At 38.9% G+C, this 16,134-nt stretch overlaps 1 protein-coding gene across 3 annotated transcripts in view; it reads left to right on the top strand.

Annotated features, from left to right (window-relative positions):
• RAPGEF4 (Rap guanine nucleotide exchange factor 4) overlaps positions 1-16,134 on the top strand; it is a 144,992-nt gene that overhangs the window by 111,394 nt on the left and 17,464 nt on the right. For all 3 annotated transcript variants that reach the window (XM_088527036.1, XM_088527035.1, XM_088527034.1), the window contains 9 exons: positions 1,676-1,764; positions 4,208-4,286; positions 9,116-9,266; positions 9,539-9,627; positions 10,094-10,124; positions 10,363-10,441; positions 11,394-11,540; positions 12,700-12,797; positions 15,792-15,917. In XM_088527036.1, coding sequence (XP_088383162.1) covers positions 1,676-1,764; positions 4,208-4,286; positions 9,116-9,266; positions 9,539-9,627; positions 10,094-10,124; positions 10,363-10,441; positions 11,394-11,540; positions 12,700-12,797; positions 15,792-15,917 — 889 coding nt within the window. The remainder of the gene's footprint in view (positions 1-1,675; positions 1,765-4,207; positions 4,287-9,115; positions 9,267-9,538; positions 9,628-10,093; positions 10,125-10,362; positions 10,442-11,393; positions 11,541-12,699; positions 12,798-15,791; positions 15,918-16,134) is intronic.

Genomic DNA, 16,134 nt, shown 5'->3' with positions numbered 1-16,134 from the left:
AGTGGAAGTTCTATTTAAATATATTTGAAACACCACCTTCCTTGCAAGCTCTTTCTGCCAGTGTTATTTTTATTAAAATTTCCCTGGTCAGATTTTGAGCTGGCTTGAATCATAAAAATAGCTAGACCTATTTACAGTCCCTGTTAGGCTGTATTCTTAGGGCTTACATTCCAGGAATATTTACAGTGAAAGCTCAGAATTTCCTTTCTGTAAATATTTTATGCATTTGAGCAGCTTTTGGGCACTATGAATGTGCTAGCAAGGGAACTTTTGCTAATGAGAATGGCAAATAGACATAAACCATCCAAAACAGGAAGACCCCCCTGAAAATTCACTGAATGTCTTTCAGCAGATACATTACTTTGCTAACAGTGTGTTAATAAAATCTTTTTATTTTAGATCTTTCAAGGTGATTTCACTGCTTTTGAAGATGACATTCAGGCTTTGCTCCCTAACATATCCAGAACTTGAATTAGAGCCCCTGCACCCCATCCTTGTTGACCAAGGATCCAGTTGGCCAGGAAAGAAATCCCGTAACCTCGGGGGGTGCTTCACTTGGGAAGCAGATGCCCAGCTGCAATGTGGATTCCACCGCATCTTCCTGTGCCACTGCTCCCACAGACCTGCTTTCAGGCAGGGACAGTTTTGCTTCGAAGGACTCGCTCTAAAGTTCTCGCTCCTAGGTCTAACTTTCTCTTCATGGGTGATCACACTCATGCGGGTTAAATCCAGGAGCCCTGTGAGACACTCTGCTGTTCACTTTCATATTCAGAGTACAGCAAACTGCAGTTTCTCTGCTTCACTCACTCAGATACTTGGTTAGTGTCTCTGCGAGAGTGTGCACTGGTTTAACAAGTGTTTGTGTTCTTGGGACATCAATGCAGATCTTCCAAAGGGGCTGGCAGGTAAAAGAGCTGTGACGGTCAGCACTCAAAGTGAGGAGGAGCTCCCAGGAGCTCAGCTCCAGCACTTATTTCTCAGCAGGAGCAGAGTACCTTCACTTCTTGGGTTTTTTTTTTTTTTTTTTTTTTTTTTTTTTTTAAGTTTTATACCTTATCAGTTGGGTTCCAAAAAAAAAAGAAAAAGAAAGAAAGAAAAGATGCAAAGATTGAAAGAATGGAGAGAAGGATTAAAAATAATCTTATCTGCAAAAAAAGGCAGCTGGACAAGTATGGCAATATCCTCTAGCATACAGTATTCTGCTGGCACTTGTGTTAGGCAGGAGTAACCTGACTATTGCACTAATTTTTTCCCCTCCCTACATTTACTACTGGAAATGGTACAATAGTAAGCCTGTTCACTTGCAAACATTTACTTACTTTGGATAGCTAAAACATTGCAAATCTCAGCAGAGAAGTGTTTCTGATTGCATTCCCCCAGGTTTGTACCAGCCTGTGGGCTGCAGTGAACTGTGGTGGTGGTAAATGGGAGTATGGTGTGGGGAAGGGCTCACACTCCCTTATGGGAAGGAGAATATTATCACGCTCATTTCACAGGTAGGAAAGCACCAGCAAAAACTGAGTGATTTTTGTTCCTGAGCTACACAGGTATCTAGATCAGAGCAGGTATTTGCCCTCTGGCACTCATCAGTCTTGGGTCCTCTGGCTGGTATCCAGGTGTTTCTCCATTAACCATTTTGCCTGTAAGACACTGACGGCTGCTTTCCCTCCCTCAGGTACATCGTGATGTCAGGAACACCAGAGAAGATTTTAGAGCACTTTCTAGAAACGATGCGCCTTGAAGCAACTTTAAATGAAGCAACAGGTAGAATTATGTGACAAAAACTGTGTTATTATTAATGCATAAGTTGGCCTTGCTAGGGGTACACTGCAGTCTGATGCTTCGGAAAGCAGCTAGTGGTCATTTTTTCTCAGAATAAAAACTTTCAAAGCTCTGAAACAACCCAGAGAAAGCCTAGAGTATGCTAGATAACAATCCACTCCTAGTCTATTGTATTTAGATTATGTGTTCAGAGTAAAACAGCAACATCTCAAAACGTGCCAGGCCACTGGCAATAACTTTTATTAGGTACAGCTATGAGACCAGACAAGAATATGCATTACCTCCGGATGATAATGTGACTCATACTTGTTGTTTTAGCTGTCACCTAGTACTGTGAACTACCTTGGTTCCTCTAGCCATGCTGTTATGGTAGGCTAAGTCGTCTGAAATTATCATGTTCATATCACAGTACATGTAGACTTCTTTCTTTTGGCAATACTTCCCATGGCAGGAAGAGAAAAGCTCTTACTCAGGTGAGAAGAACTGAGCATACCAAAGGCTGCATTCCCGGTATGCACCTTGCTGCAGCTGCACTGAGTGGGCTGGCAGAGAGCTAACAGGGAATTTAGATCTAAGGATATAGTTATTTGCTGACTTATTAGCAGTAGTATTTTAATTTTTTAAAAAAGAATCAGAAATAAATCCTCCTAATTATGATAAATTGACTCAGAGCTTTTTATTAGGCTACTAGACTTTGCTTTAGTAAACTTTAATGTGTGTGTGTATATATGTATATATATATATATATATATATATGAGAGAGAGAGAGACTTTTTGGGTGTCTAAGAAGCATATACTCAAGGATTTTTTTTAAAAAGATATTTTTAAATAATCCACAGTTAATCTGTTCCTGACCTCATAGGATTGGAGAAACCTGTATATTTCACCATATATGGTGAAAAAATAAAAAGATTTAGAAGCACTCTTACAGTATGTATTTAAACCATTTTTAAGAATAAAAATTACTGTTTTTATAGATATCTAAGTATTAGGATTAAAAGCCGAGTATTGTTCTTTAATCCTGAGCATACATAATAGCATGTTCACTTTTCATACTATATGGGTAGTGTGCATTTTCTAAACAGTTTTAGTTTCAAAATCCTTTCAAAGTTTTCTCAAAGCACCAAGTATGGCAAGTTTATATCCATACAGCCTAATGGAGCCTTAGGATGCAGAAGCTCAAAAAGGTGAAAATTCTAACTGTAGTTTATGTGGTTTTGTTTGTTTGTTTTAATTTAAAAGCAGTTAAAATCCACATTGTTCTGAATATCATGCAAAGAAAATGCCCCAACCTTCTAGGGACATTAAGAGCACAGAGTTTCATCCATTAAGAGATATTTTCAAGAGTGAAATACAGTGGAAGCATTGGTATGATATGGATGGTATAGTTATCTCACCAGATTTTATCTGACATCCATTACTTAAGATGTTTTTAAATGTTTCTTCAACATGAAAAAATGCACTGTAGACATGGTACCCCAAGAGTATTGTGTTTATTATTTCTCAGTGATTCCATATAAAAATTGCATATTTAAAAACTAAAATAATATTCTAACTGCCAAATCTCCAAGCTTGTGACTATCTCCACAGCCAGGCTGTATAAATTCTTCTTGTCATCACAAGTACAAAGATAACGCAAACCCTGATTTACACTAGTGCAACCACACACCACTTTAAGGGAAGAAAGAGCTTTTTCTGTTACTAGATAAAATCTCATAGTATGCTACCAATGTCCATATATATTCTAACATAAATGTACCAGCTGTGGTGTTTTAAAATCAAAATTAAAACCACAGCCGATGATCTGTTTTAAATTTTCTCCTTACTAGGAAATCAGTGAGGAATTGAAGTATTTGCCTCCTCCTTTAGAGAACAGACTGCATGTGCTGTTTGCTATTGTAGTTCAGTTTGGTATTGTAGTTCTTGTGCCAAACCCAGCAGTATTTAAGCACCCAGATGTGGCTAGCCTGGGGCTTGTTATGTTATGTATGCTAAGATAGCTCCACTTATGTAGAATAAATATATACCCAAATATTTTGTGCAGATTTTTTTTCTGTACCAAGCCTTCTTTTCCTGAAGGATTTTGCCAGGGCCTTATGAAGTTAGAGTGCATGAATCTGTGTTTCAGCTTCAAGCACATGCAGCCAAAGCTTCTTGAATCAAGGCTGAAACTTTGTGCTTTAGAGCAAGGACTCAATTGCCACAGGCAAATTTCTCGATAACTGCAGAAAAATCAATGCAGACAAGAATAAAAGCTTAGTATTTCATCTTATGTTTGTACAGTATTTATATTCCCTGACCTCGTAATTGTGTGTAACTAATAGGATCTTTTAATCTCTAAAATGATGAAAGAAGCCTTACCCTCATAGTCCCCAAGTTATTTGCGATACCTTAATTTGCTGCTTTCTTTCTTTTCTTTTCACAGATTCTGTTTTGAATGATTTTATTATGATGCACTGTGTTTTTATGCCAAATAGTCAGCTCTGCCCAGCCTTGATGGCACAATATCCTTTTGTAATGGAAAAGTTGCATGTCTTTTAAAACTTTCCCCATCAATGGTGAGGCTGAGACTTCTCTTTCGGTATGTAAATCAAGTTTCATGCAGGCTGTGCCTTGTGGGGAGGTTCTCAGTGTTTGGCTGACAGCCTGTCCATAGCCCACAGCTCTGAAAGGGATGGTGTGTACCTAAACCATGATGAGATGCAGTCCTGGAGCATGGAGTAGTTGTCCTTCCTGTGGTGTTTGCTATACCAACAAAAGGAAACCTCATGTACCTTCACCAGATAAGTGAAAATATATTAAAGTCTGGATGACACCTTTTATAACCTCCTTCTTTCTGTCTGTCTTGATTTTTGCTGATTAACACCATCTAAGATCATTATTTTTTGCAGATTTCAATGTTTTTCTTTATAGTGGACCTGCTAAATGCATCAAAAAAGAGAGTCCATGAATTAGTTGTATTACAAGTAAGCAAGCAGTTCCTAGACACTGCCTTAATGCAATTAAGAATTATAGTAATAGTCTACAGCCAATGTTAACACTATGAGAAACCTAAATTGTGTGTGAATACTTAGGAATTGAAAACATAGAGTGGATAGCATCAAGAGCTGGAGGGGCTTCTCATCCCATTGGCATCTTTCACAAAGGAGTCCGGGAAATGAACGCCGGCCACTTTCCTGCAGGTCATGTAGTTTGCAGAGCTGCTGGGCACGGGAAAGCTTTCCTTTGGCACAGTGAGTTTAGGCTACATGAAGCTATCAACAGACTTGGAGCATAGAATAAACATATTATGTTTGCAGTTTTATAGAATTCTGACAGGACTATAACAACTCCAATTCCACATGTATTTTTTTAGTATCAAATTGGAAAGAAAAAAAGTGTACTTTCCTTGAAGCTCAGCAGGGCGAGTGACATCTGGGAAAGCAAACACCCTGAAGTCACAAAACAGAGCATCGTGTCTTTGCTTAGAAAGCTTGAGAATCCATTTCGTTACTCCCAGCAAGAAGCGTAATTGCTTTGAAAACCTTTGGACCCACAGAACCGGTCTAGGAAAATTGTTCATATACTTACAGCAAACATATTTTCCAAAAACACATAATTTTGGATATCAAAAATACTATGAAATGTTGTTGCTGGCCCCTTTTAGAAGGGAAGTGGGGACAATGCTTTTTATCTTTTTTTTTTTTTTTTCCTCACATTGATCTAGCTCATATTATTGCATCAATCCATTTGATAGTGAGGTTTGTCTACCCTTGGTTATAATGGCATAGCTCTGATACCCAGTAGCTGGGAAAATCAGGCACACAAGGAAAATATACCTCATTATTTACTGGGAAAAAGGTTTTCTGAAGATCAAAATGATGGTGTCACTTCTGTATACATTCTGTTATGATGAAATCTGTCCTGGAGAGGAGAATAAGCCCAAACACTGTTTAGGTGGGTCATGGCAGGCCCTGCGCTAATTTCTTTCCGGGAGGAGGAAGTTGGAAGGAACAAGTGTCCTACTGCTTTAGTGTCAGCTTTTTCTAGAACTGCATTGCTGTTTATTTGGTTCGTTCTGAATATGGAAAATCAAACTGTGCTCTGTTGATTGTACCATTGAAATTTATTGTTAAGAGTTGAAAGGTTGCTAACAAAATTCATCTCTCTCTCTCTCTCTTTTTTTTTTTTTAAGCAAAATCACTCTGCAAAACATGTTTGCCAGTGCTGTGAGGCTAAAGAGAGATTAGTTATGCTCAATGAGGGAATTAAAATGGAAAAAGAAAAAAGCAGAAAGGTGATTCAGGCAGAGGCACTATTTTTGCTCCAGCTCCCATTTTGAATCAATACAAGTCTATTTTCTTACACCCACTTAGGATACTATTTTAGCTGGCAGCATGCAAGTACTAGGAGAACCAGACCACTGTAGAGCTTTCAAGAATAGCGCAGCGTATAAATTATTTAGCTTTTCTCTTCCTCTACTGCAGGATTTGGTCATCCGTGAGTTCTCTAAGGCTGAGAGGAATGGACAAATGCACTATTTTGGCTAAGTAACATTACTGGTTACTCATGATTCAGGGCTTATGCTGTCCTGTCCCTTGGCACACTACTCCTGTTTGGCTATTGAAGTATATGGCTCCCACAATACTAAAAAAAAAACAGATATTTTTTAAAGAGAAGCAGCCAATATGCTCCTAGATCATGTAATAGGCACCTGTCCTGTATGTAGGGTTGTATGACCAAGGCCCTGTTTCCTTCTTCTTCACCAAGACAGAAATAGAGGAATTCTCAGAGCTGCAGCTTGGTAGAGGGAGGCAGGACAAACCCACAAGAAAAACGGTGTGCAGGTGTTGATAAACTTCTCTTCTGCTCACTGTAGGTGATGTTCTGTTTGCACGTTTCATTATGAATACTTGTTTCTCTCCGGTTTGACGTTCCTTCCCACTGGAGAGATTTCTCCGTGTGTTCCTGTGCACATGAGAGAGAGAATGTCAGACACACTGATTAATTGCTGCATATGGAAATACTAGCCACAAGGTGTTTTGAGAGCAGAGCTTTCAAAGCCATGGTTATTCAGAATTTCCGTTTTGATTTTGTCCGACTTGGGGATTTGGGGAAAGCAAAGAGCTTTATAAATGGTGTTTCAGGGCCAGTTTTCCCAGTTTTGCTAAGTGTCTCTCTTTGTCCCTGCCTCCTTTTCCCTCTGCGTAAGCAAGCAGTGCCACTGGCTTCTGCAGAGAGTTTTGAGCTTGCTCTCGGGGCGTGCAGGATCTCCAGGGTAAGCAGCTGACAAACCTGGAGGGGTTGGTTTTCGTTTCACCCAAGTCTGAAAATTCGGTAAATACTGTAATGTATTTCTAGTTATCTGATAACTATATTTCTGTTAGAAAAATCTGCCAATATAAAGGGGAGAAGAAAACAGGTGTCGATTAGACCTTAGCAGCCACTTTTACACAATGTTTCATGTATGTTTTGTGAACCTCATTAATCATCATACCAGCAAAATAGTTTTTGTTCTATGGTAGTGATGGGTACTGATTTCACAGAGTTACTGATATGGTTAAATTTTGATTAAATTATGGTTAAATTTTCCCACGCAGGAAAAGACTTCAGGAATAGACTTCAGAACTGCTTTCATTTCCTAGCATATGCTAGACAGAATTAGAAATATATATTGAACTCTAACCATGTTGGGGTTGATACATGCTTTACAATTACCTGGCACTTACTGCAAGAATACATGGTATTCTATTTCTGATTGTGATCTGCAGTGAATCTGCATCCTATAGATCTCATAAAAACTGGGGAAGCTTTCACTGACTTTCCTTATTATAATATTAATAAAAGAGCTATTCATATAAATGAGCAGTAAAAATATAGAAAAATTACCGGTGCCTATGGTGAGTCAGTTAATAAGAAGGTAAAAATACATGAAACAATTATAGTGTTTGAACAGTAAAAATGGCATGAGAAAAATGATTCGGTAGAATATGAAAAGTGCTCCTTGAGCCAGAGCTTACCATACATTATTTACTTCTTATGACCCTTTAACTTATTTGCTCTTATAAATATGCCAACATGTTTTAGTTCCCTAGTCATTTTAAAGCCTTCTAAACAAAAATAAAATGCAGATTTCTGAAAGTTTCTAAAAGATTGCCCCAGTAATCTCGGTAGCATACCTAGTCTCTGAGAGGGGAAGATTTTTTAAAAAATAGGAGTTTAAGTAGGAAAAAGTGTTTATTATTATTATAAATAATGTTAACACTTATTAGAGAAAAACTAGTGAGCGATTGTTATAATTCTAAATGAAAAGGTTAAAAATACAGATCTTACAGACCATCTTGTTTTCTAATTAATATTTTATTTTTCTAATTAATATTTTTACATTTTAAATTAGAGCTACTTCAACTGTTGCTTGTAAGAATGCTGGACTTTGTGATGAGTGAGAAAAAAAAAGTAATATTTAAATTTTAAAAATTCCTCTTAATTGGGAGTGTTGTTATGAGAACCCAGAAGGAGAGTTTTGGTAACTGCCCTCTACTCTGTAGTCGATCAGCTTATTGGGGAACAGTTTAAATCTGTGTTGTAAACCCCCTCCTCAGGGAAAAGCAGGTAAACAAACTGCCAGATCCTGTTTCTGCTGGGTGTCTTTGTTTATTTTTGCATAATTTAAAGCCTGTAATTATTTTAGCCTAGTGCCCATCCCTGACTTTCTAAGAGCTAGGAAAGCCTTCCTGGGCAGCCATTTTCTCTTCTAGCTTGACATGTATGCTGTAGGGGGGACAGCGAACTGAATCCTTGTGAGGGAAGTAGCACAGACCTGTATTAAAATAATTTAAAAATGTACTGTTGCCCTTACTGTTGCCTCTGGCTAAGGAGGCAGTTCAGAGCTGGGGAGGAGGGGGGAAGCCTCTGGTTATAAACATCTTTTCTGCTCCCTAGTGGTTCTGACTGCCTACAGGAACCGAAGCAATGCGCGAGGTCTCAAATGTATGAAAGCCACAGGATAGCCAAGACCTGATGAAATCACTCATGCCATATCTGGATATGAGGAAGCAGGACAGATGTAGACTGTACTTGATGGAATCTACTGGAAATTATTTTGGGCTGCAATCTCTTTTATATATATTTTATAAAAGTTCTTTCTCTTCAGAGGATTCACTGTGTTTTTATTTTTTAGCATAAATGTGAAAGGTTTGCAAATCTTTATGCTAGCATCAGCCAGAAATCAAACTGTATACTGGAACATTTTGTATGAAGGCCCTGAAAATTGCTTACCGAAAGTCAGCTATTGGTGAATTCGTACTGGTTCTGGTATTTTCAGTCACTGAGCTTTTCCTTGACACCATGGCACCTACCATGCCCAGCCTTCCCAGGGGACAGAGCAGGAGAAAATGGATTATGCCCTCACCAATAAAAGGCGAGTCATTCGACTGGTTCTGCAGTGGGCTGCTTTATATGGAGATTTACTACAAGAAGATGAAGCAGCAATGGCCTTCTTGGAGGTATGAAGTTTATTTTTGTCTTGACAAGTGTCTAGCAAGGAAGATGAGCTGAAAAGCTGTTCTTGTTCTCCAAATTCTGTTACTCTTGCTTTAAATCAGCTGGAGATAAGCAAATAGAAGTAATATGGGGCTGAGCCCGACAAGTGTTCCTCTGTTCAGATTGTCACTCATTGTAATCATTAATCTATCAGATCTTTCTTCATAGACCTCTCCTCTGTGTACTGTTCATTTACCCCTTTAGTTATGTAAACACTACTCTGTGTCTTTTACAGGAATTTTACGTGTCTGTATCAGATGATACAAGAATGATTGCAGCACTAAAGGATCAACTTCTAGAGTTAGAGAAAATTGTAAAGCAAGCGTAAGCAGTTTTTGCTTCTTTCCTTCCTCCCCCTGCCCCTTTTTTCTTGGTAAATAGACAAAGAAAATTTGTTGCTTACATCTATTAAAAATTAATCTGTAAATGGCATTCAGTTACCCAAGACCGTGTTAGCAATACCTGTTCAGTTGTGTGTCTGTGACCGTCTCTTTCAGCATCATTCTTGTTGATGCCAAACTCTTTTGTAAAAGGGTTTGCAGAAGAAATAAGAAATTATGTACATACCATTGAAACCAAATTGGCCACTTGTTTCATACTTGCACAAATTTTGTGTAGTATTTTCCTTGCCTCGGTCATAGATTAACTATGGTATTTATCTGATCTTCTTTTAATATAAGCAACATGAATACACTAATATTGGAAGGAGGTTTCTGTTCCTTAGAAGATTTTTAGATAAAATCTGCCAGGTAATATTTAATAATATATTTTATGCTTAATCTTTTTATAGTTCGGAAGAACCTAAAGCACCTCAAAAGAAGGTAAGATAACTTTATTTGTCTGCTTTCTAAAATAAAAGCATTAGCACAGCAATCTGAAAACATTGTAATCTTAGCTATGTTAAAACAAATACTGAGAAATAGTTTTTAACATTACAGTGTGCAATCCTCTGCATTGCAACCCTTTTTTTTGCCATTGATACAGGATTTGTTGCAATTCAGGTCTACCCCATAATGTTTCTTCTTGCACTAACATGAATCATGATGATTAATTTTGCAGCATAAAGTTCTTCTGCAGCTGTTTAACACAAGTGATGACAGAGCACAGAAACGCCAGCCTATCCGGGGCAGCGATGAAGGTGAGTTCCTATTTGCAGTTTTCTCACGCCATTGGGATTGTGCATGCAATTTGCCACTCGGCAAAACAAACCAAAATTTTAAAAAGTCTAAAAATAAATAAAAGCTTCTATAGTTTGCAAGCCATGCCTAAAGCAAACTGTTTGCTTTTGCTTACCCACCATTCTCCTTCATCACTGATTTGAAACACCCATGGTCATTTCCATCAGTTATTTACACTATGAAACAGTGTTCTTCCTCAGAGGAAAAAGTAAAACCTTTTAAAATAGGCAATGAACAAAACAAGTGAGAACCATCAAGGACAGTGTCCATTGAGGTGCAGCACAATGACTGTTTAGTGCTGAAGATCATACTTGACCCTCCTTCTCTCCTCCATGGTTCTGAGCTAGGGCATGCAGCTGTTTCACCAAAATGCTCCTTGGGAGATAATATGAGTGGAGCAGATTAGCCTGCCCTGGATCTCTGCCCTGTGGCACACAGCCTAGCAGGCTCAACCTGCTGGTTCGCCCTGTTGCTATTGGACTCCTGGGAAGAGATCAAGGTAAAATTCACAGTAGCGCCTCAGTCTCTCATTTTCAGTTGTACTTGCTTTTCACATTGTCCTGTACTTCAGGCCAGAAAAAAAACTCTGCTCTGTCAACACAATCCTGAGCCCTGGTGATGAGATCTTTATCAGCAAAGGTACATGCACATTAAAACTCACAGATCTGGGGCTCTTAATGGTCGTTTTGATGCTTCTCCATTGCAGATCATTCATCTAGCAAATCAGAGACTTACATAAGAGAAAATGTAGAACAACTGAGGAACTTGGAGCTATCAAATACAGCTGCAGTGATTTATTGTTGCTGTAATTTTTCATTTGTGAGCAGTGGTTGCTAAAATGAAAGCAGTTTGTACAGTGAGCTCTATCCGTTTGTCACACGTGGCACACACAGCACAATCTTTTTGTCTTAGTTCTGTTTAAGGTGTACTGCATAGACCAAACCTACACAACCATCCGGGTGCCAGTATCTTCCTCTGTGAAAGAAGTGATCAGCGCAGTGGCAGATAAGCTGGGTTCTGGAGAAGGCCTCATCTTGGTAAAGATGAGTTCAGGAGGAGGTACTGTGTTTGCATCATCTTAAACATTTCTCATTGTCGGTGAAGCAGAAAGTTAGGAGGGAGTGCAAAGCAGTACTGATTTAGCTAAGGCTTTTCTAGCTATGTATGTATTCAGCTAGTGCAAAGCTTCTCTCTTAGAGGCACGTCCTTTCCCCCAGTACAGGCATGTGTCTGCACTCACATGGGAGACGGGGAAAATGGAGAAGCTCGTGTATCTGCATGTTACAGAACAGAGCTACCCCAAGTTCCCTTCACTGTCGGACTTGTAAGAGCTTTTTAACAACAGAAATGTGAGGTAAGCAGAGACAATGTCAGGTTTAGATACATGAATCGGCGACAGCAGAAAACGCTGCGGTGCTGTGACATTCCGGTAGCAGTCACTGAATCCCCTTCTGGCTGCTCTGTCCCAGGAAACCACCATTGGGCATCCTAGTGCCAAGTCCTACGCTGACCTAGTGTTGGCAGAGGCAGTTAATAAGCTGTAGCACCGCGAGAGTAGCAGCAGGGTGGATTCTGCTGGGCAAGTGGTGTTGCCAGAGTGCTCTCTGCTTGAGTGTGACCGTGTGGGCACACACGGAGCTAATGTGAGCTGTGCTGGAAGGCATTTCTGCAAACAGTGATGCTTGCCAAAAACAGCTTGCTTCCTGAGGACTGACACCAGGCAGCTCTATTTTTGCAGTTGCAGCATTTTTTTTTGTTGCCAGCCAGCACATGCTGGAAGAGACTGTTTCATAACTTCATACTCTTTTCTTTACCTGTGATGTGCTCCTCTTTTTTTAGGACTCCTGTAATGACACTTGAATGCAATGGCTTAGGTAGTTAGTGTCTTCCAAGACAATTTTCTGGTAAGGAAAGCTCTCCCTGCTCAGCAAAAAATGAAAGGAGTCCCAGACTATGGTTGAGCTGTTGCAGATAGTTTGTAGAGAGGGCAACGCATGCCCCTCGTCTTGCCTGTGCAGCTTGGGGCTGGGATTATAGTTCTGTAGGCAACAGAACCTGTTGCCATGTTTCTTCAGTACAGAAGACCTTGTCATCTACTTGGACATTGTTTTACTGGGAAAAGCTTCTAGCCAGAATGCTGATCTGTGCAGTTGTTAGGTCAATCCTGCTGTAAATTCTATATACATTTAATAAACACACTTTTGTTTCGTATTTACAGAAAAGGTGGTGCTCAAACCTCACGATGTTTCAGTGTTTACAACTCTCAGTGTTAATGGACGTCTCTTTGCCTGCCCACGTGATCAGTTTGATGCACTGGTATGTACGCATACAGTTCTCAAAAAATTCCTGCAAGCCAGAGAACCTCTTTGTAATTTAACTTTTGGAAACTAATAGCTCCAATGTTTCTCGGCCTTTTCTGCCTTATAAATGTTTTAGCTAAAAACTAGTGGAGACGTTCACAACAAACATTCCCTGCCTGTAGCAGTATTGTAGGACAAGTCCCAAAATTAAAAACAGGATAATGTCATAATTTCCTACACTAGAGCAGAAGTCTATCCAGTATTATTTGTGGCACTGTGTATGTAGGAAGTGCTAAATATTGCCACCCGGCCATGCAGTGATGTTCTGATTACAGAATTACCTCCCATAGCTGCGGGGATATATTATAGGAGACAGATGTTACCAATTAAAGTGTTCTGGAGATTTGATTCCAACAGTAAATTTCTTAAAATCTTTTCTTTCTGAACCCCCACAAAATCTCAGCTAATTCCACCTAGAATCACAGAAAATATTCCAGCTAGAAAGTGTGATTTTCCTTAAGAAAAATTGTTCATAAGTACTTACAGTTTATACAGTAATTCTACCAATCTCCATGGGGAGTGCTTTTATAGAGTTTGATTTGACTGTACTTTTTGTTCCTTTTATTTCATTAAAAACAAATGTCATTGCCAAGTCATGTCAGCATGAACTCTATTACTCCTAGCCTTGTTTCAGCCTCCTGTATGCTTTTAACAAGCTGCTTAGTATGTATGCCTGATTTCTTTTATAGATATGGTAAAATCTGTGCTTTGCTGCTGCTTTCAGTTTAGCAGCCAGGGAATGCACGTACAGCGCACTGTAGTTCCATGCAGAGATAGCTCTTGTTCAGTTTATTAAATTCCTGCGCTCCCTTTGAGTGAACGAATCCCGCCCCGCAGACACCGCGCGGGACCCGCTCTCGGCAGCAGGGCTCCTGCGTCGGCGCGGTGCCGGCGCGGACCCTGCTTTGGCAGCAAACTGCCAGGCCTTAGGGCAACTTCTCCCCTCGGCTGCTTATTTGGATCAAGTATCCAAATGCTACCAGGAACCCCAAGGCACAGGGCTGTGATGTGCTAATTTTCAGCAACTGAACTGACTTCAGGAGGAGTTAGGGATCACTCAGCACCTGGAAGGGGTTTTCAGCACTGCACAGCAGAAGGCACTCCTCATCAGGTGCAGTTTTTTTTCAAAAAGGTATTTTCAACATCTTGAAAAATCTTATAATCCTGCCCCCCTCTCCATGTAATCCTTTCACATTCCAATTTCTAGCTGCTGCCCGTGTGTGTACGTTTATTCACATTACACTTGGCAGTCCTCATGTGAAAATTGTTCTGGGTCAGATGAATTTGCAAATATGCAATGAGTTTACAGCTAAGTGCTTCTTTCCTAGCCTTGGAAAATATGTGTTTGTTATGGTAACAGTCATGTTGTGTTTGCCTCCAAAGAGAGGGGAGGAAAACACTCTTTTCAGTTTGTGGAAAATTCTCTTTGCACAAATTTCCACAAATTAGGGTTTTCTACATGCAAATGACTGCTATACTCTGTCTTAAACTAAACAAACTTTTGTGCTTGTGCAAACTGAATGCAGAGGAATCTGCAGACCGTTTTATGGTTGACGGCAACCATTATATCTTTTAGATAATACTGAGCTTAAATACGTATTTCAAATGTAGATGAAGCTTGTAAGATTCCTGTGCTTTACTGCAGATTATTTCTTAATTCGTTTGTGTTATATTGATATTTGCAATACAAGTGTTTCACAGAGCACAGGAACTCAAACAGAAAGAAAAGCCCCTATGTACCATATATTATTGAGAAAGTGACTTGGTATGTTAATTCAGTGAGTGCTTTTTATATTGGTAATAAAGTGCTCCTTCATGAAAGGAGCTTCATTCAGTAAGTTCGTTTTTGATACTGCACTGTGCAGATACAGTCTGTTAATCCTGCTTCTGTATTCAGTATGTGCTCAGAAAGGAGCCTGTTGACAATTTTCTCTTCTGTAATTTTTTGGTGAAGAGAAATTGAGTAAGAAACTTGTAAGTGAGCTCTAGTGCCATCTCCTGGAAACAAAATAATTAAAAAGTGGATTCACTGGAAGCTTTAATAATGCTTTCCCAAGGGGTATTTCAGTGTGCATTTGATTTTGCAAGAAAGTTGCTTTGTTAGTGTTTTAGCAGGGCTGGCTCAAACACTTTGTTCTGTGTAAATACTACATGCTACTGCAGTTAGGGTTTAACCTCAAACCATGTTTAAAATTTCATTTTAATCTAAATTTTACTGGTATGAAAAACTGTCAAAAACATGTTTTTATTGAGTGGTATGGAAATGTATTTCAGAATGTTATAATGCTTGAGTTATTTAAAGGCTGTTTTCCTCATTAGGTTGTGCATATAATTTCCATTAGCATAACTGGGAGTTTTTTAATTGCAAATGGCTGATAGTGCATCTATGTACTGAGAAAGTATGAGGTGTACTTTAAAAATGATCAGAAGATCTTGCAATTGCTGCAAATTTCTGAAGTATGGTAAATGTAATTATTCTCTTTAATAGAATCATTTACTTGCAAAAATATTTGCCTTGTGCTTTGTGGCCTAGATTTCTGTGTATATAGAAAAGAGAATTGATAACAAAGGTTCTTTGGACTGACCTATGCTCCTATAAAAATGGATATGCTTTAGGGAGCACTAACCATATCAAAGTATTTATTTTTGGCTTCCAACTTTAGAACGATGCTAAAAATAGCAGAGAACAGTCCGTTATATTTTCTTCACAGTGCTTCTGAGTAGCTTTCAGAATTTCCCTAACCATGCTGTGTGTAGTGGATATTGATTTTGTGCAGGGCTTCTCATTTCCTAATGCCAGCCTGCAGTTAAAACAAATGTCAGTTTTACTATTATAAAGAAGCTTAGAGAAGTGATCACACTGTAAAAATTAGAAGCATTATGGAACAAGTGCTTCTAGTATGTAGTTTAGCACTTCTAAAATAGTTTTGTGTTATTTTTCCATCTGTAGGCACCATTACCAGAACAAGAGGGACCGTCTACTGGTACAGTAGGAACATTTGAACTGATGAGCTCAAAAGATTTAGCATATCAGATGACAATTTATGACTGGGATCTCTTCAACTGTGTACATGAGGTATGAGGAACTCTTCAGCCTGTTAGAATCTCCTAGAAAATGTTTAATTGTATATTTTAGATACACACATTTCCACTTTTATAGGCTAAGTGCAAAAATGAAATTAAACCTCTCATGAAAACCTGCTGCTTATTGAATTACTTTAGTATGACTTATTCAAGGTATTAAGCTATTAAAGGTCTATAGTTATGTTTTTATCATGCCTCACCATGGCTGT

Source organism: Tinamus guttatus, unplaced genomic scaffold (genome assembly GCF_059628265.1).
Source record: "Tinamus guttatus ecotype Peru unplaced genomic scaffold, ASM5962826v1 Tinamus_guttatus_pri_ptg000260l, whole genome shotgun sequence".
In the NCBI taxonomy this organism is placed as follows: Eukaryota; Metazoa; Chordata; class Aves; order Tinamiformes; family Tinamidae; genus Tinamus; species Tinamus guttatus.
The sequence above is the reverse complement of the archived record's forward strand: the minus strand, read 5'-3'. Positions and strand labels throughout refer to the sequence as shown.